The 15,401-nt window shown below is 55.1% G+C and overlaps 5 protein-coding genes across 5 annotated transcripts; 1 reads left to right on the top strand and 4 right to left on the bottom strand.

Moving 5' to 3' along the window:
- Window positions 1-103: 103 nt before the first annotated feature.
- On the bottom strand, window positions 104-1,412 carry GMORB2_1297 (uncharacterized protein; the record flags this gene model as incomplete). Its single annotated transcript, XM_035463279.1, has 2 exons — window positions 104-1,141; window positions 1,251-1,412. The coding sequence occupies 2 exons, from the start codon at window positions 1,410-1,412 to the stop codon at window positions 104-106; spliced, it is 1,200 nt and encodes a 399-aa protein (XP_035324703.1).
- A 988-nt stretch (window positions 1,413-2,400) lies between these two features.
- GMORB2_1296 (peptidyl-tRNA hydrolase ICT1) lies at window positions 2,401-3,007 on the bottom strand (the record flags this gene model as incomplete). Its single annotated transcript, XM_035463278.1, has 2 exons — window positions 2,401-2,659; window positions 2,742-3,007. Coding segments are annotated over 2 exons (525 nt in total), but the record flags the coding sequence as incomplete, so codon positions are not given.
- A 1,269-nt stretch (window positions 3,008-4,276) lies between these two features.
- Window positions 4,277-7,113, top strand: GMORB2_1295 (RNA recognition motif; the record flags this gene model as incomplete). Its single annotated transcript, XM_035463277.1, has 3 exons — window positions 4,277-5,546; window positions 5,656-5,835; window positions 5,912-7,113. 3 exons carry the CDS (start codon window positions 4,277-4,279, stop codon window positions 7,111-7,113), a joined length of 2,652 nt encoding a protein of 883 aa, XP_035324701.1.
- Window positions 7,114-7,957: 844 nt separating this feature from the next.
- Window positions 7,958-9,733, bottom strand: GMORB2_1294 (Ferric reductase NAD binding domain; the record flags this gene model as incomplete). The annotated part of the gene is made up of 2 exons (XM_035463276.1): window positions 7,958-9,273; window positions 9,349-9,733. The coding sequence occupies 2 exons, from the start codon at window positions 9,731-9,733 to the stop codon at window positions 7,958-7,960; spliced, it is 1,701 nt and encodes a 566-aa protein (XP_035324700.1).
- A 1,004-nt stretch (window positions 9,734-10,737) lies between these two features.
- On the bottom strand, window positions 10,738-14,611 carry GMORB2_1293 (transcriptional activator SPT7; the record flags this gene model as incomplete). The annotated part of the gene is made up of 3 exons (XM_035463275.1): window positions 10,738-11,925; window positions 12,078-13,354; window positions 13,423-14,611. The coding sequence occupies 3 exons, from the start codon at window positions 14,609-14,611 to the stop codon at window positions 10,738-10,740; spliced, it is 3,654 nt and encodes a 1,217-aa protein (XP_035324699.1).
- Between the last annotated feature and the right edge of the window lie 790 nt (window positions 14,612-15,401).

The following is a 15,401-nucleotide window of genomic DNA, read 5'->3' as shown; positions in this document are numbered from 1 at the left end:
AAAAAAATGATAGAAAAAACACGGATGGTAAATGACATTCCGTCAAGAGATGTGAAAAGTTTTTTTTTTAAAAAATAAAATAAAAAAAACTTCTCCCCTCCGGCTACCTAGCACCCGTCCACAGACCCTGGCTCGTCTCGACGACATGGTTGGCAGAGTTTCCAGGAAGAAGGGAAGGAGGAACGGAATCGTCAGCCATGGCGACATCCTCGGGGACAGGACGGACGTTTTCCAAGTCTGGCGTAGACACGGAGATGGCACTGTCGTCTTTGCGTCCGGCAGCGTCGGGACCGGCGGGGCCACCCCTGGCAGGCTCGTTGGACTGTGCGCCGTCCATGAAGATGTTCTGAGCCTCGCGGAGCTTGTTGATGGCCCTGACGGTGTCGATGGCGGTGTGGAGGGTGCGCCTGGCATTGAAGTTCTTCTTGATGGTCGGCAGCAGGTTCTGGGCGCCCTGGGTGTCGGACGAGGGCATCTGGGCGGCGACGAAGGGGTGCTGGAGGGCGTCGTGGGCGGTGATGCGGGCGGACGGGTCGACGGTGAGGCAGAGGCGGATGAAGTCTCGGGCGTGTCGGGAGACGCCCCTCCAGTACTCGACCGGGGTGAAGGAGTAGTCGGCGTTGAGGATGGCCTGCATCTCCTCAAAGTCGGAGTCGCGATCAAAGGGCGTGTAGCCGCACAGGAGGAAGTAGGTGATGACGCCGAGGGCCCAGAGGTCGACGGGCTTGCCGTGACCCGTCTTCTTGAAGATCTCGGGTGCCATGTAGCCCGGGGTGCCGCACGTCGTCGTCAGCACGTGGAACTGCTCCTCATCCATGATGCGCGAGAGACCGAAGTCGGCGATCAGGAGCTCAGCATTGTCCTCCGGCGTGCGGAACAGGAGGTTCTCCGGCTTCAGGTCGCGGTGCACGATGCCGTGGTCGTGGAGGTACGTCACCGCCGACAGCGTGGCGCGGATCAGGTCCGCCGCGTCCGACTCGTAGTACGACCCCTTGCGGCAGATGCGGTCGAACAGCTCGCCTCCGAGAGCCAGGTCCGTCACCAGGTATAGGTTGTTCATCGTCTCGAAGTAGTCGACTAGCGTCAGGATGTTTTGGTGGCCCATCGATACCTTTTTGAGGACGGCGATTTCATTGCGGACCTTGAGGGGGTGGGGTCAGTCATAATATTGATGACGATGCGAGGAGCAAGAAGAAGAAGGAGAAGAAGGGGAGGGAAAGGATAGAAAGAAGAGAGAGAGAAAGACTTACCATGTGTTCTCTTCCTGTCATGAGCCTCTTGTTTATCACCTTGGCGGCATAGTACCGCCCGGTGTCGATGTGTACGCACTCCTTGACGACAGAGTACGACCCGGCACCGAGGGTCTTGCCAACCTTGTACCGGCAAGGTTGAATCTGTGGTTGTCGGTCCATCTCGGATGTTTTCTTCTTCTTCTTCTTTTCTCTCTCTCTGTCTTTGTTCTTCGGTGTCCCTCTATTCTTTGTTGTATATGTAGTTGATGATGTTCGGGTTGTTGTCGAGGGTTGAGCTTCAGCCCTCCCCGCAGTGGTGGCGATATGCGATTCGGATATGGCGGCGTGTCTGTGTGCTATCTGTGGTCTGGACGTGAGAGGCGAAAGGCAGAGTAGAATTCGATGGGTATCTCCAGTGGTGAAGGGACGATATATACTACCAGTAATACTGATGAAACTCCGTCTGTCGGTGGAGATGGATCAAGGAGAGGAGTCCCTTGTGTGTGTGCAACGGTTCGAAAGGTGGCGTGTGTGGGGGGAGGAGGGGGAGGGGGTGACAAGAAAAGGAGGCTCCACTTTGGATTTTGCACGCTGGATCTTGCATTTCTCTCAGAGGACAGGATGATGTCGCTCGCAGGGAACATGAGGTATTACCATCAAGTACCAGTAGTAGTACTAGCATTTATTTATCGCATTGTCGATGGCATCCTCTATATCCCGTCTCTCTCTATTCTATATGTGGTGGTGGTGGTGGTATACTGGAGTAGTGTCAACTCCGACTCCGTCTAGATTACGGTACGTAGTGTTACAGCATACGCATATACCAACTCGGAGGTCACCATCATGCCAGCACCAACCTGGTACATTGACAGTCTCGCTGTCGCTGTCTCTGATACAACCCGATACCCATAGCCTTGTACATGTCTTTGCACAACACATCCCAAGACTTCGAGACCCTTCAAGACTATTCGTCCCCGCCCTTGCGAGACTTTTTCTTGTTACTCTGTAGCTTCTTTGACTTGACGCGAGCATCGTGGAAGTGTCTTGTCCTGTCATTGTAGCGCTCTCAGTCAACAGATGCAGATTCAAAGACGGAAAGACAGGATGGGCAGGGAAAAGAAAGAAAAGAGGAACGAATATGAAGAAAGAAAGAAGATAACCCATACACTTCCTCGTATTTTTGCTTCTTATCTTCACTCGTCTCATTAGGCGTATTCTCCCGATAGATCCTCACGATCTCGTCCATCAGCTTGCGCGAGTTTTCCTCCTGGTTGGCCGTCCTGGACCTAGTCGTCTGCGCGTGGAATGTGAGGCTGTCGTTGCCAGCCGTGTAGTAACGCGATGATCGCACGTGCGTGTGCAGTGATTTGGGTAGCAGGGCTAGGAGTTCCCGTACTGGATAAGCCGTCGTGGCCTTGGTTTCGGTTCTGCGTGTCTCCGTATATCAGATGATCCCCGCTCGCTCTCGTATCAAGAGATGTGAACATATCAAAGGATAGGGCAACCCACTTGTTGACGTGCTGTCCACCCGCACCGCTAGATCGTGAAAAAGTCGTGTTTCCCCTGGGAAGTAGCGACGCGTCTAGCTTGGAGAACCACGCGCGTGCTTCGGACAGTGAATCCCTGTCGAGACGGGCATCGAATGCTTCATATCGTCTACCTCGTGTGGTTGTCAAGGGGAGAAGCAATCGAGATTGGATACCGTGATGATGATGATGATGACTCAATGTCCTCAGGAGTCGTAGACAGGTTCTGGGTTCCAGGGACAGCCCCATGATGGGAGCATTTCTCATGAGTTGGGCACCAACATGAATATATCATTCAAGAAGAGAAGAGTAGAGCGGTAGAATGAAGAGAAAGAAAACGTCACTCTGCAGCCTTACGGGAGCATGCCACTCACTGTAGACGGGTGACAGGATACGACATGGTATGACGGCAAGTCCTGGGGTATACAAATTGATGCCTCAGGCATATATATATATATATATGGTCCCATTGTACTTCTGGTAGAAAGATACAGGTGTTGATACTTCTACACTATTAATATAATTATTACGATTACAGTATTAGGACTCGTACCCATCCATTATGATATGATATACATGTTCAGGTACTGCATACTCCGTAGATGATGTCTCAATAAGTAATACCCAGTCGAGGCTAGGACTTCTGTATGTTGACTTGCAGTCTGTAGAGCAGAGGCTGAGAGGCAATAATACTCGTAATAATACTCGTAGTCTCGTACATATAAAGCGAGACAATCCTGCCATACTTATCTCACCGCCTTCCTACCAGGGATTCCTTCCCAATCACCAGCGAAGAAGGAGCCACCGACCGACCAATTCTCTCGCTCCTTCCACACCCACCAGATAAATTGCGTGACTCTCGAGAAGCTCGAAGGAGAGGAAGAGAAGGAGGGGAAAAAAAAAAGAACAGGCTCATACCCATATTAAGAGAAGACATCACCAGATCAGGATTCTCTTGAGGTTCTCAAGTCCTTTCAAAGAGTCAACAGACGATACGAAAGTTGACATTGCCGGAATCTTACACTCTTCTTAACCTCAATCCCAGCTGACTCTGGAGTTTATTCATTTTACCTCTTGCCGCACCTCTACCTCTTGTCTGTTGGTTTATCCCGTCGGCCTCACACTCCCCCCTCCTCCCTTCTCTTCCACTTATCTATATCTGCTTTCGCCCTCCGTTTTATCAGCATCGCACAACGGCCGGCCTTGTTTCTATCCCCCCACCCTATCTATCTATCTACACCTGTCTATACCTGATCTCTCTACTTCTTTCTCTCTATTTCTCAAGAGCTCATCAGCCGCATAGATGCATCCCAATCATCCCAGCTGCTACTTTCATTCCTCGCCATACTAGCCGCCGCGATAGCCGCCGCGATAACCGTCCGCCCATCGGGACCCTATCGAGGACGGAAGACCTGCTATCATTCCTGTCACTGCTACTCTGATCTGCCAGCTCCATCTCATTCTGGGCCACCCGCCTCTCACCCCTCCAAAAGGCACACGACCCCACCTTCTGCTTTCATGACAGAGCAGCTCGAGGCAGAGCTGCAGGCTACTGCTAGCCTCTCCCCAGTCTCACCATCTCCTGTCCACACAGCCTCACCGCTTGTAGTGCCGGCCCTCCAGGAAACTGTCGACAATATAGATGCCATGGTGGCGGCCGTTGCCGCCGCCGAAGGCCCTGCCCCTGCCCCTGCCCCTGCCCGAGGGCAGCCCATCGTCGGCCATGCCGCTCACGAGAATGGCATCATCCCCAAGAAGAAGAAGCAGCAGCAGTCCCAGCAGTCCCGGCAGCAACATCCCGTTGTGCCAGTCCCACTCCCAGCTCCTCCTGGTCCCCAAGACGACAGCGACCCCCGTGATCAAGATATTGTAGACGATGACAACGATCCATACGGCGACGAGGCTGCCAGCACCGCTCATAACGTCCCTGCCCCCACCACCGCAGGCGACCCCGCCCAAGATGGGACTGACAGCGACGACTACGCCAAGATATTTGACTCCCCCATCAGCCCCGGCGAGGGTGAGGATGGGCAAGATGACGACTTTGGCAGAAGCATCCACGGACAAGGTCCTCAAGAGCAGCAGCATCGGCATCGGCCACATCCATCCCACATATCACCCCCAGGCAGCAAAGTTGCTGCAGCTGCCGCTATCCCCATGAGAGACATCCCGGCAGACGTCGCCCATTCTTCTTCGTCTGCCATCCGGTCCAAGGCAGATGCCCAGCGCTCCATGGCTGCTGCCAACGGCTCATACACCGACGGTCCGTACACCGACGGCTCCCACAGCCAAAACAGTGAAAGTACATCCCAGCCACCACCCATCGACCTCCAGAAGCTCGTGGCCGATCTGTCTCTGCCAAATCCAGACTCATCCTCTGCAAATACTGCTACCATCTCGTCCGGGAAACCCGCTGCTCTCGCTGATACTGCAGCTCCCGCATCCCCGCAGCAGCAGTCTGCCGCGGTCCCTTCAGCTCCATCCCCTACCTCCTCCCTCCCCCCCAGGCCGCCCCAGCCCAGCGCTCCAGCTCAGACGTATCCTTCACAGCACCATCCAACCGGGAGCTCAACAGTCGCCGCTTCTGCTACCGCGTCGTCCACTGACAACATTCTGGATGTCCAGGTCAACCCTCCTCATGACTATGCGCTAGCCTCTGGATATGCCGACGAAGCTTCTGCAGGCAATGACTACCAGAAACGTTGGGAGAAGTTCTTGTCCGATGAGAGGCAGTACATGGCCGAAGCCAAGTGGGATCGCTTCCCCGAAGGCTCTCGCATATTTATAGGTAACTAGATCCACCCCCCCCCCCCTCTCTCTCTCTCTCTCTCTCTCTCGCTCCTCTCTTTACCCTATCGAAATCATGTGCACTCGAGACTCATATATTTATCATGCAGGCAACCTGTCCAGCGATAAGGTCTCTAAGCGAGACGTCTTTGGCCTGTTCCATAGGTTCGGGAGGCTGGCGCAAATATCTCTCAAGTCTGCCTACGGCTTTGTCCAGTATCATACCGCCGACGAAGGCCACCAGGCCATCGAAAATCTGCAGGGCGCTGAGATCAAGGGTCGTCGCATTCGTAAGTCCACAACACACGCACACACGCACGCACGCAAGCACGCACGCACGCACACGTCTGACATGGTAATGCATAGACCTCGAAGTATCGAAACTTCAAGACAAGCCCAAACGAGAGCGGGCTAGAAGTCCCGAGAAAGGCCGTGGCGGACGACGTAACGAAAAGCGTGACGACTACCGCAGTCGCAACCATTCGCCACCGCGCCGGAACGACTACCACGAAAGCCTCGGTAGGGGCCGCGGCAGTCGAGCACGCTCTCGGTCCCCCGTGTACAGGCGCAATAGCCGCGATTCGTACCGCAGGAGGAGCCCCAGCCCGTCCTCTTACGGCGGTGGCGGTGGCCGCTCATCACATCACGAGGCCCAATTGGACCTGCCCAAGAGGTATGGCGCCGACGTTCCCGACGTTCAGATACTCCTACAGCCGGACATCAGCCGCGAGTTTGTTGTCTGGGTAGAGGACGCCTTCAAGTCCAAACGCCTCACCACCCACAGCATGTTTCTGCACCCACACATGCCCAAGGACCGTATCATTCAGCGACAGGCTGCCGAGGGCGTTCAGGCCGTCGTCGATCTCGACATGCGAGCCCAGAGCACGGGGAGGATCCCCATGCAGGCTTTTGACCGCTCCGCCGGCGGCGCTAACGTGCGCTTCCATCAGTACGTCGACCTCGATCCGGGAATCGCCGCCGAGGTCATTCTGCAGACAAAGGCGTCGTCAGCTGGGCCCGGTCCCGTTGGTTACGGGCAGCAGCCTCTCCCTTCTTATGGCTACTCCCACGAATACGGCGGCCCTCCGCCTCCTGGTCCTCCAGCTGCCGTTCCCCTAGTTGGCAACGCCTACGGTCAACCGGCCTACTCGGCTCAGCACCAGCAGCAACAGCAGCACCAGCAGCACCAGCAGCAGCAACATCAGGAAATAGCTGCCCTTCTCGGAAAGGTCGACCCCATCACCCTGCAACAAGTCCTCGCCACTCTACAGTACCAACAGCATCAACCTCCTCCTCAACCTACCATGACCGGTATCCCTCCTCCTCACATGGGTGCTGCTACTGCTCCCCCCCAACCCGATCTCCAAGCCATACTGGGCTCCCTAGCCGCCCCCGTCACGGCGCCTATCTCTTCTCCCTCAGTATCTCGAGGTGCTCCGCTACCTCATTCTCGTCCTCCACAACACTACTCTTCCCCATACGGCGTGCAACAACCTCCCCCTCTTAATGGTGGTGACGCTGCTCAGGTTCAAAATATCATGGCCCAGCTTGCTAGGTACAGACAGTAAAGGTACAAGTCACTATCTGCATCAGCCTGAATCTGAATTTTTTTTCTTTTTTTTTCGTCTTCATTATCCTTCTAGACAATTTATTCCCCTCCCCGCCTTTTATCAGCTTAGCATGCAAGAAAGAATCTTAACACTTGCCTTTATTCCTTTCGTATATCTTAGATATCACCCCGAACTTTACAAATCCGGTTATTAGTCGTAGTTTAGCAGAATGTGATGCTGGGATTGAAGTACCAGTAGCTACTACTATAGTATTGACAGATACCGTCTACTTTTTTTCCGTCTTATTCATCACTTGGTACTACTACTACTACGTGGTAAAACTACGTAGGGAAGAAGAACCGGAAGGAATCAAGAAGAGGAAAAAAAAGGAAAAAGAAAATGTGGTTCCGCCCGGGATCGAACCGGGGACCTTCTCGGATGACAAATTCTGGAATAACCCATGGAAACTTGTTAACGAGATGCCATAACCAACTAGACCACGGAACCGCGTATTGAAACCTGATACGATTGGGGAAAGAAGTAGTCTTTGGTACCTATATCCTCTGACGTCCAGCAAGCCTGTCAATACTCCAACTAGTCCTACCTAGTGGCGTCTGTCAGACGACATGTCGAAAATCCTATTCCTCCCCCCAAAAAGAAAAAAGTCAAGTCAAGTCAAGCAGCAAGCAGTAAGTAATAAGACAACACGACTTTCAATATTATTTCTTATTCATTCAAACGTTCCCATCGTTCAGTAATCATTCAAACATGCTTAAACATCATATTTATAGATCAAAACATCTTTATGAAATCCGTTTTTTTGGAGAATGTGAATCCATTTAAAACCCCTTCACGGCAACTATTACCATCCAAACGTCTCATCATGCCACCACACTCTACGTCCTTTATTCACCCACACCTTGAGACTCGTCCTCACATTCCTTGCCATGTCGGCAGGCCCGCACACCATGACGGCCACGCTGTCGTGCATGCCCGTGCGAAACGTGTCGTCGACTATACCGCCAATATTGGGTCTCTTGTGGTTGCCACCCCCGCGCATGTCGCTCATCTCCAAGCCTTCTCCTCCTCCACGCCCACCCTCATGGACACCCATGTCACCCGTCAGGAAGAGCTGCACGTTATCGTCGGCGAGGACCGAGTCTCCCGCTGCGTCTCCGCTCACCGACGCCGTGGCCCAGGTGGCTTCGGCGGCGGAGCGGATGGCCCAGATGAGTCTGACGCGCGTCGAGGGCGCTTCGTGCAGGATGGCCCGGTATATGGGCAGTGCAAAGGTGGCACCGACGCCGCCGGCAAACAGGAGGACGCTGTCGAAGCCCCCGTTGAGTATGTTCGAGATCGATTTGCTCACTGCGCCGTAGGGTCCCAGCACATTCAACTGCACCGTCGCGTCCGAGGCCGAGAGCATGTTGAGACGGTTGGTCAGGGGACCAGCCTGATTCCTCACGACGAGGGTGATGGTATTGGTATCGCTGTTTGTCGATGCGACGGTGAATGGGTTGTAGATGAACTCGTACAGAAGAGAGGACTTCGACGTGAGGTTCTGCGACGGCCGACTCTCGGCAGGAAGGCTGAGATAGACGTGTGATCCCGGGCTGGCCTGGTACTTGGCGAGCGTTGCAGGTGGCAGATTGGCCTCGATCTTGATAAGGTCGGTTCCGGGCACCACCTCCACCGTGGCCGGAGAGGTAATGGTTGTGATCCTCCGAACGACGAGATCGATCAGAAAGACGGCGAGGGCCTCAACGAGATAGAGACGAGCTGAGTGGGCATGGAACCAGATGAGTGGCGGGATAACCAGGGCGGCGATGACGTGGACGATGAAGAATAGGCGATACGAGTAGTTCCGCAAGACGGACAGGGCCGTAGTGCAGAGAGAGGTCATGGCGAGCGAGGCGACAACGCCAGCGAAGACATCGGGAGCGAAGAATCGCGAGGTCCATTTCCCAGCCGAGATGAGGAAGATGTTGTAAAAGATGACATGCAGCTCGACCAGAGCAAAAATGATGTGCCCCAGCACACGGTGATAGCGATTGACCTGCTCATGCGATGAGCCAAAGACCCAGCAAAAAGGGTTGAGGTTCTTGAGAGACAGGAGATATTGGATGGGCATCTGAGAGACGGCAACAAGGCCAAATCTTTTGGTCAGATGAAGATAGTCTGTTTTTTTTTTAGGCATGTTTATTCTATTCAGCAGATGTATTCATTCAATTCACCCCCGACGGAGAAACTCACCTCTGCCAGTCCCAAGCACACAGAGCAGCAGCATCCAAGCTGCCCACCCTGAGCCGAGGATCCACTCATCCCTATGACCGTAATGCACACCAAACAGGTACACGGGATCGCTCATCCACCACGCCAGCCTGACCCATCGCGCTTCCAACCCCCCCAGGGACGTGGCCTGCCTAGCCTTTGCGACGGGTGATCCGGGTACGAACTGATAGCTGGCCGGGCCCCTGACGCGCGTGTACAGCGTCAGGCCCAGCCGGAAGAGCAGGTAGGCGAGGGCCGGCGCAAAGGCAGAGGAGTGCGCCACGAGGGCGTAAAAGGCTATGGATTCTCGACGGAGCTGCTTATCCTCAGGGGAGAGGTCGAGAATAAATTCATACGGCCAAGACATGGTGAGGAAGGGGGGGGTGGGGGCGGGTAAGAAAGAAGGGGATAGAAAGAAAGAAAGGAGAAGGAATTGGAAAGGGAGAGAGTAAAGGCCTCTTCTCTTCCCTTGTCGCTCCTTCCCGATTATGACCTTTTCCGTGAGTTTTGGATGAAGCTTATCTGACGGAAGGTGCGATGCCCGTGGCTACTTAATCTGATCCGTCTGTAATGTTAAAAGCACGTGGCCTCATTGGCCGCGTGGCCTAGGCTTTGGTTCCATAATATGAGTAAGGCACTCGGTAACGTCGTCCCCCATTCACTCAAAATCTCACCTTCTTACCTGTTCCTTCTTTCCTTCTTTCTCTTTTGGTTTATCTACTGAGTGACGAGTCTCATTGTATTCACGCATATTGGATTGATATCAGTCAATTCGAGTACTGGCGCATGGTACTCACAAGACTACCGCCCATTAGGTCCACTCCCCACCCCTCATATCATATCCTCTCCCTCTTGATCCCCAGACTCCCTGAAAGAAGGATTGAAAATAAGGCCATAGTGCATAAAAGAGACGCAACCTTCCTGTTTGAAAGTGCCGAAAAGTAACCCCCTGACTGAATGGTGTAGAAAGAATAAAGTAACCTCCCTGGTGAAAGAAGAAGAAGAAAAACTACAGGCGCCTCATCCACCATGCTGAGCCAAGATAAATATAAAAAAAAAGAATCATTTCTCTTTGCAAGTCCTCGACATTTTGTGCGCTTCCCCCTCATAACAATGCCAGTCCAAAAGAAGGAGAAAGAGAAGAAAGAAACGAGGTAGTATAATAAGAGGGAGGGAAAAAATAATAGGGTATGTGGGAAAGAAAAGAGGTATGACAAGAAAACCCCCCATCAATGTACAGAAAGAAAAACAAGGGGGAAAAAAAGAGTAAACGCGTCAACACCTATCCTTCTTTTCCTTCTTCAGACGACGACGACCACGGCCAGACTTCGACTTCATCTTGTGCGCCAGTAATGATTGGCCCCGCCCGTCCTACTGAGCGATGCTCTCCGGGCTCATCATGCCTGTCCCTTCGTCCTTGTCCGTCTGGCTCGTTCCTCCGCCGCTCTGCATGCTATCCGTACGTTCCATGGATGTGCCCAGCGCCGCGACGGCCGGGTTGGGCAGGCTTGCGCCGTTGGGCACGCTCATCGACTTCTTCTTCACCGGCGTGCCGTTGGGACCGTTTGCCCTGCCCTCTGGAGCCGCGGCGGCAGCTGCAGCCGCTTGCGCCTCGAGTCTCTTCTTCTTCTTGGCAAGGGCGAGTTGCTCACGTGGAGGACGCTTCTGGGCGGAGACGATCTTGCCCGTGGCACCGAGACGTGGACGCGGCTTCCTCTGTTTAACGGGGAGTTCTTCGTCCTCGACCAGGGGCTCGTCATTGTTGGCGTGGAGCTTAGCCAGGAAGAAGTTCTTGACCAGGCCGATCTGGTCGTCGATGTTGTCCTTGCTGACCGGCGGCAGCGGCGGCAGGCTCTCAAACATGTCGGCCGTCGCGTCGTCGGCGGACTGTGTCTGCATCTGGTACTGGTTGCGCACGCGCGTCTGGAGGAGGTGGAACGGCACGCCCAGCGCGCCGCCGAGCTCGCCATCCAGTCCCAGGGCGCGGAACCCGAAGAAGTCCTCGCCCAGGTCGTCGGCAAAGTCTCCGCTGACAAACGTCTCGCTGCCGTCCTTGAAAGCGCCCACGCCGTCTGGGCCCTGGTCGCCCGCCACCACCGGCCGCAGCAGATCTGTCAGGTGCATCTTCATGCGCTCGTGCAGCGCCCCCAGCTTGCTGCTGTGCCGGTCCATCTCCTCGTTAATGTACGAGTCCAGCGCCACCACGTCGTGACCGTTCTCGTCCAGCGTGTGCAGGAGCACCTCCTCGGGCGTGAACCGCGGTTGCGACCGCACCCCCTCGACGTTTTCTACCCCCCGCTTCTCCGCCTCGCTGTACACGTTGAACGTCCTGATCAGCTTCTGGAAGTAGTCGGCCGTGATGTCGGTGAAGACGTCCACCGCCGACGGCTGCGTCTCCTCAAAGCCCGCGTGGTACAGTAGCTTCGTTATGGACCGCCTTAGGGCGTCGTGGCACGTCTCCGGGGCCATAACAGGGCCATTGTCAGAGATGAAGTGAGGCTCAATATCTTGTTCCGTGAATGACTCTATATTGGCCTTGGGAAACTGATTTGTGTAGACCTGTGCAGTGTTAGTACCGTTCACCGTGGTGTGTATCCCATCCCAATAAAATTCAAGGTAGAACGAAGAAGTTATCCCACTCCCGGTATCTTCAAAGGGCAAATGAGAAGAAGGAAAGATTAAGACCAAAAAGAAGAAGAAGAAGAAATTACCTGTGTCTGAACCTGCATCTGCTTTATCACCGAAATCTTGCTAACGAGCTTCCTCGTGTTCTGAATCTGGTGAACATTGTCATCGATCTTCTTGGTCAACTTGCTCTGCGGCGCGATAAACGACCCGGCAGGGACCAGACGGAGAAAATCCTCGTGCTGGTTGATGACCTGGCCCTGATCGTCCTCCACCCACTGAAACTTGGGCTGGATGTCAGGAATGTTGCTCAGAGCGTCGTAGTAGTCTGGTATGACCCTATCGACGACGGCCTCGTCATCTATTCCCTCCGCCAACGTCTCAGATGGCTTCTGCTGGGCCTGTCCCTGTCCCTGGCCCTGGCCCTGTCCCTGGCCGTGTGTTGACCCACTACCATCAGCACCATCCAGGTTGTTCGTCGCCCGAGCTGATGATGATGGAAATGATGCTTCGGGGCCATCACCAGAGGCTTCCATCTCGGCCTCCTTCTGGTGCTTGATGAAGCGTCGCATAGCGGCCTTTGTCCTGAGGGCGGCGGGCGCGTCTATGTTGATCTTGTTGTCCTTGAAGAGAAAGTGACGCTCCTTGGCCGTGAGCGCCCTGTCCTTCTTAGTCGTCTGCTTCCAGATCTTGTACTCCTCATCCTCGAAGGGATGCTCAGCCGCCTCATCAAAGGCCTGGTTGAGAGCCATACTGTTGAGCGTAGGGCCGTCGACATCCATGGCGTCGGCGTTTGTCGCGGCGCCTCCGGGGGCTGGGGTGTTGAAGCCGCCGACGGGAGGGGTGGAGAAGCCGTTGCTTCCTTCGACTGCCTCCGAGTCCTCGCGGCCGTGCTTGCCCAGGAGCCCGTTGACCTGCAACACTGGCTTCTGGTCCACGACGGGCGTGTCCTCCTTTTGATGGTGGTCGTCGCCGTTGCCGCCGCCCGTCGTCTTGCGTGACTTGCTGGAAGCAGCGCCTCCTCCCTTGGTGGCCGTTACGCGTCCTCGCGACGACATGATGGGCGCATCGTCATCTGAATCTTCGCCCGCGTCGTCGTCGCCGCCGTTCTGTTTTCGTCGCTCCTCAGCCTCAACCTCGGCACGCGACCGAATGACCAGGTCCGGAATGAGGGGAATAAGCTTCTCGGCTTCTCTTCTCATGCCGTTGGCCATGCGGCGCAGGGGGTGGTTCATGTCCTGATTGTATCGAAGACAGTTGTCCCAGATGAGGTTGAGGTCGGCAACGAATTCGACCTTGGATTTGTAGGTTAACGATTTCAGCTTTTTGGTCATGGAGCCGAGATCCATTGGTGTTTTAACGACTGAGAGGGGGAGGGGATGTAACGTTAGCGTTTGTTCACCGGCTTGTTGCCCTGCATGAGAGACGAACCATTGTGATAGTCTGGGGCCTCCCTCTTGCTGACCCTAGTGAGAAATGGTGTCGAGCACTCCGTATGGGCCTTGAGCTCGGTGAGCACCTTTTCCAAAGCCTCGTAAAGCTCCTCCTGGTTGACATTCTCTTCGCTGGCCCACTTGCTACGATTCTTCCTAACCTCGTTCATCAGGGTTCTGAGCTCAGCATCCGAGGCCTCGACCTGGTCGCGTTTCATGTCTATGCGGGCAATGAGGTGCTTGAGAGTGAGGCTGGATGCTCCGAGGTTAGTGCTGCTCAGGGAGCCCTGGGCAGCGGCGTTGCCCGCCTGGTTCTGGTCGGGGGCGCCGCCGCCGGGGGCCGTGACAGCGTTGTTGTCCATCTCCGCCTGAAGCTGCTTCTCCGAGTCTTCGAGACGCTGCTGCTCTAGCATGGCGGCGCGATCATTCTCAAGTGTGTAGAATATGGTGTGGAAGCTGCGGCGCGCGGCATCCTCTGTCGCGATGCGCGCCTCCTCTAGAGACTTGATACCGTCGTCGCCAGCGCCGCCAGTCTTGGCCTGCTGCTGCTGCTGCTGCTGCTGCTGCTGACTCGAGGAAGATGATGCAGTGCCGGCATCCTGCTGAGACAGAGACTTGTCCGCCAGCTTGGGCGAGTTGACAGATTGGACGGGGGAGGAGCCGGACTTGGAGGGGGATAGGAGAGCGCCCGAAGCATTTGTAGGCTTGGAGGTGGGGACGGAGGCGGTAACGGGCGCGTCCTCCTCGTCGTCATCATCGTCGTCATAGTCGTCTTCATCAATGGCCCTCTTGGCCTTCTTCATAGGAGGCTCCTTGACGGGCTCGTGATCGGTAGTCGGGGGTAGAACGGACGGGGATGCAGCGTTGTTGGTGGCGGTTGTAAGCAGGGAGGCGGCGGCGGCACCATCTGGACGGCGCAGCGCGTCGATGAGGGGTCGGTTGTAGGACCCATCATCCTGGAACAGCAGCGCGACCCTGTCCTCCGTGTTGCGATAGAGATCCGCGAAGAGGGCGCGCCGAGCATCATCTTCGGCGTCGATGGATGCCTCAGGCATCAACGTGTTGGCGGCGGATGCGGCAGCGAGAGCATCAGCAGAACCGGTGGAAGTGGTGATACTGGTAGCGCTGTTTATATGATGCAATGGATTAGGGGGCGGCCAAGCGGCCTGGCCATTGGGGAGAGGCATATCGGGCCCCTGGTAATGGAAGCGGCGGAGATGAGGCCGGTCGCCATGCGCAAAGGAATATAATACGGGACAGCCGCGTAGTTTGGAACGATTCGCGCCCGCGTCTAGTAGGTGACTAGGGGGAGGAGGGGGGATCAAAGGGACATGAGAGAAAAGAGCGGCATCGATATCGATGGGAGACGAAGATTTGGGATAAAATCAATGGCTTGTGGTTGGACCTTGATGGTGCGCGTTAGGACCTTTTCGCCGTGTCTTCATGGGGTGAAGTCGATGGTTCGGGGCCAGGCGCAGTACAGAAGCCCGTTTTTCCCAAAGCGGGAGAGGGGAGGGAGAGAGGGAGAGAGGGAGACCTACTACTGCCTGTAGAGACCAAGAGAGGGACCTAGAGAAGGAGCGAGAGACGCACGTTACAGGGAAGGAGGCACTGAGAGGGCGTCTACTCTATCTAGTAATACAGGCGGGAACGGAGTACCAGGGACATGTGAATCAAAGGCGTCTGGGGTAGGGATAGAGGTTGTGAGGGTATCTGCGGTGTTAAAAACGGTGAAGATCAATCACTATATCGTACATTCATCTACAATCCCTTTTCCGAGGTGCTCATCTTGTCTGTTTCCCTTTTTGTTGGTCCTGATCTAATCATGCGCCTTGTAGCGGGGACCTTCTCCGCGCCCCGATGATGCAGCCCATGGAAGAGGCGCTGAGCGACTATTTTCTCCCCAAGGTCACGTTTCCTGTTCACGTGACTCGACCCCCACTATCCCCAGACTGTACACGCTCGAGAGGACAGCAC

This window comes from Geosmithia morbida, assembly GCF_012550715.1.
Source record: "Geosmithia morbida isolate 1262 chromosome Unknown scaffold_1, whole genome shotgun sequence".
NCBI lineage: Eukaryota > Fungi > Ascomycota > Sordariomycetes > Hypocreales > Bionectriaceae > Geosmithia > Geosmithia morbida.
This window is presented reverse-complemented; position numbering and strand designations above follow the sequence as displayed.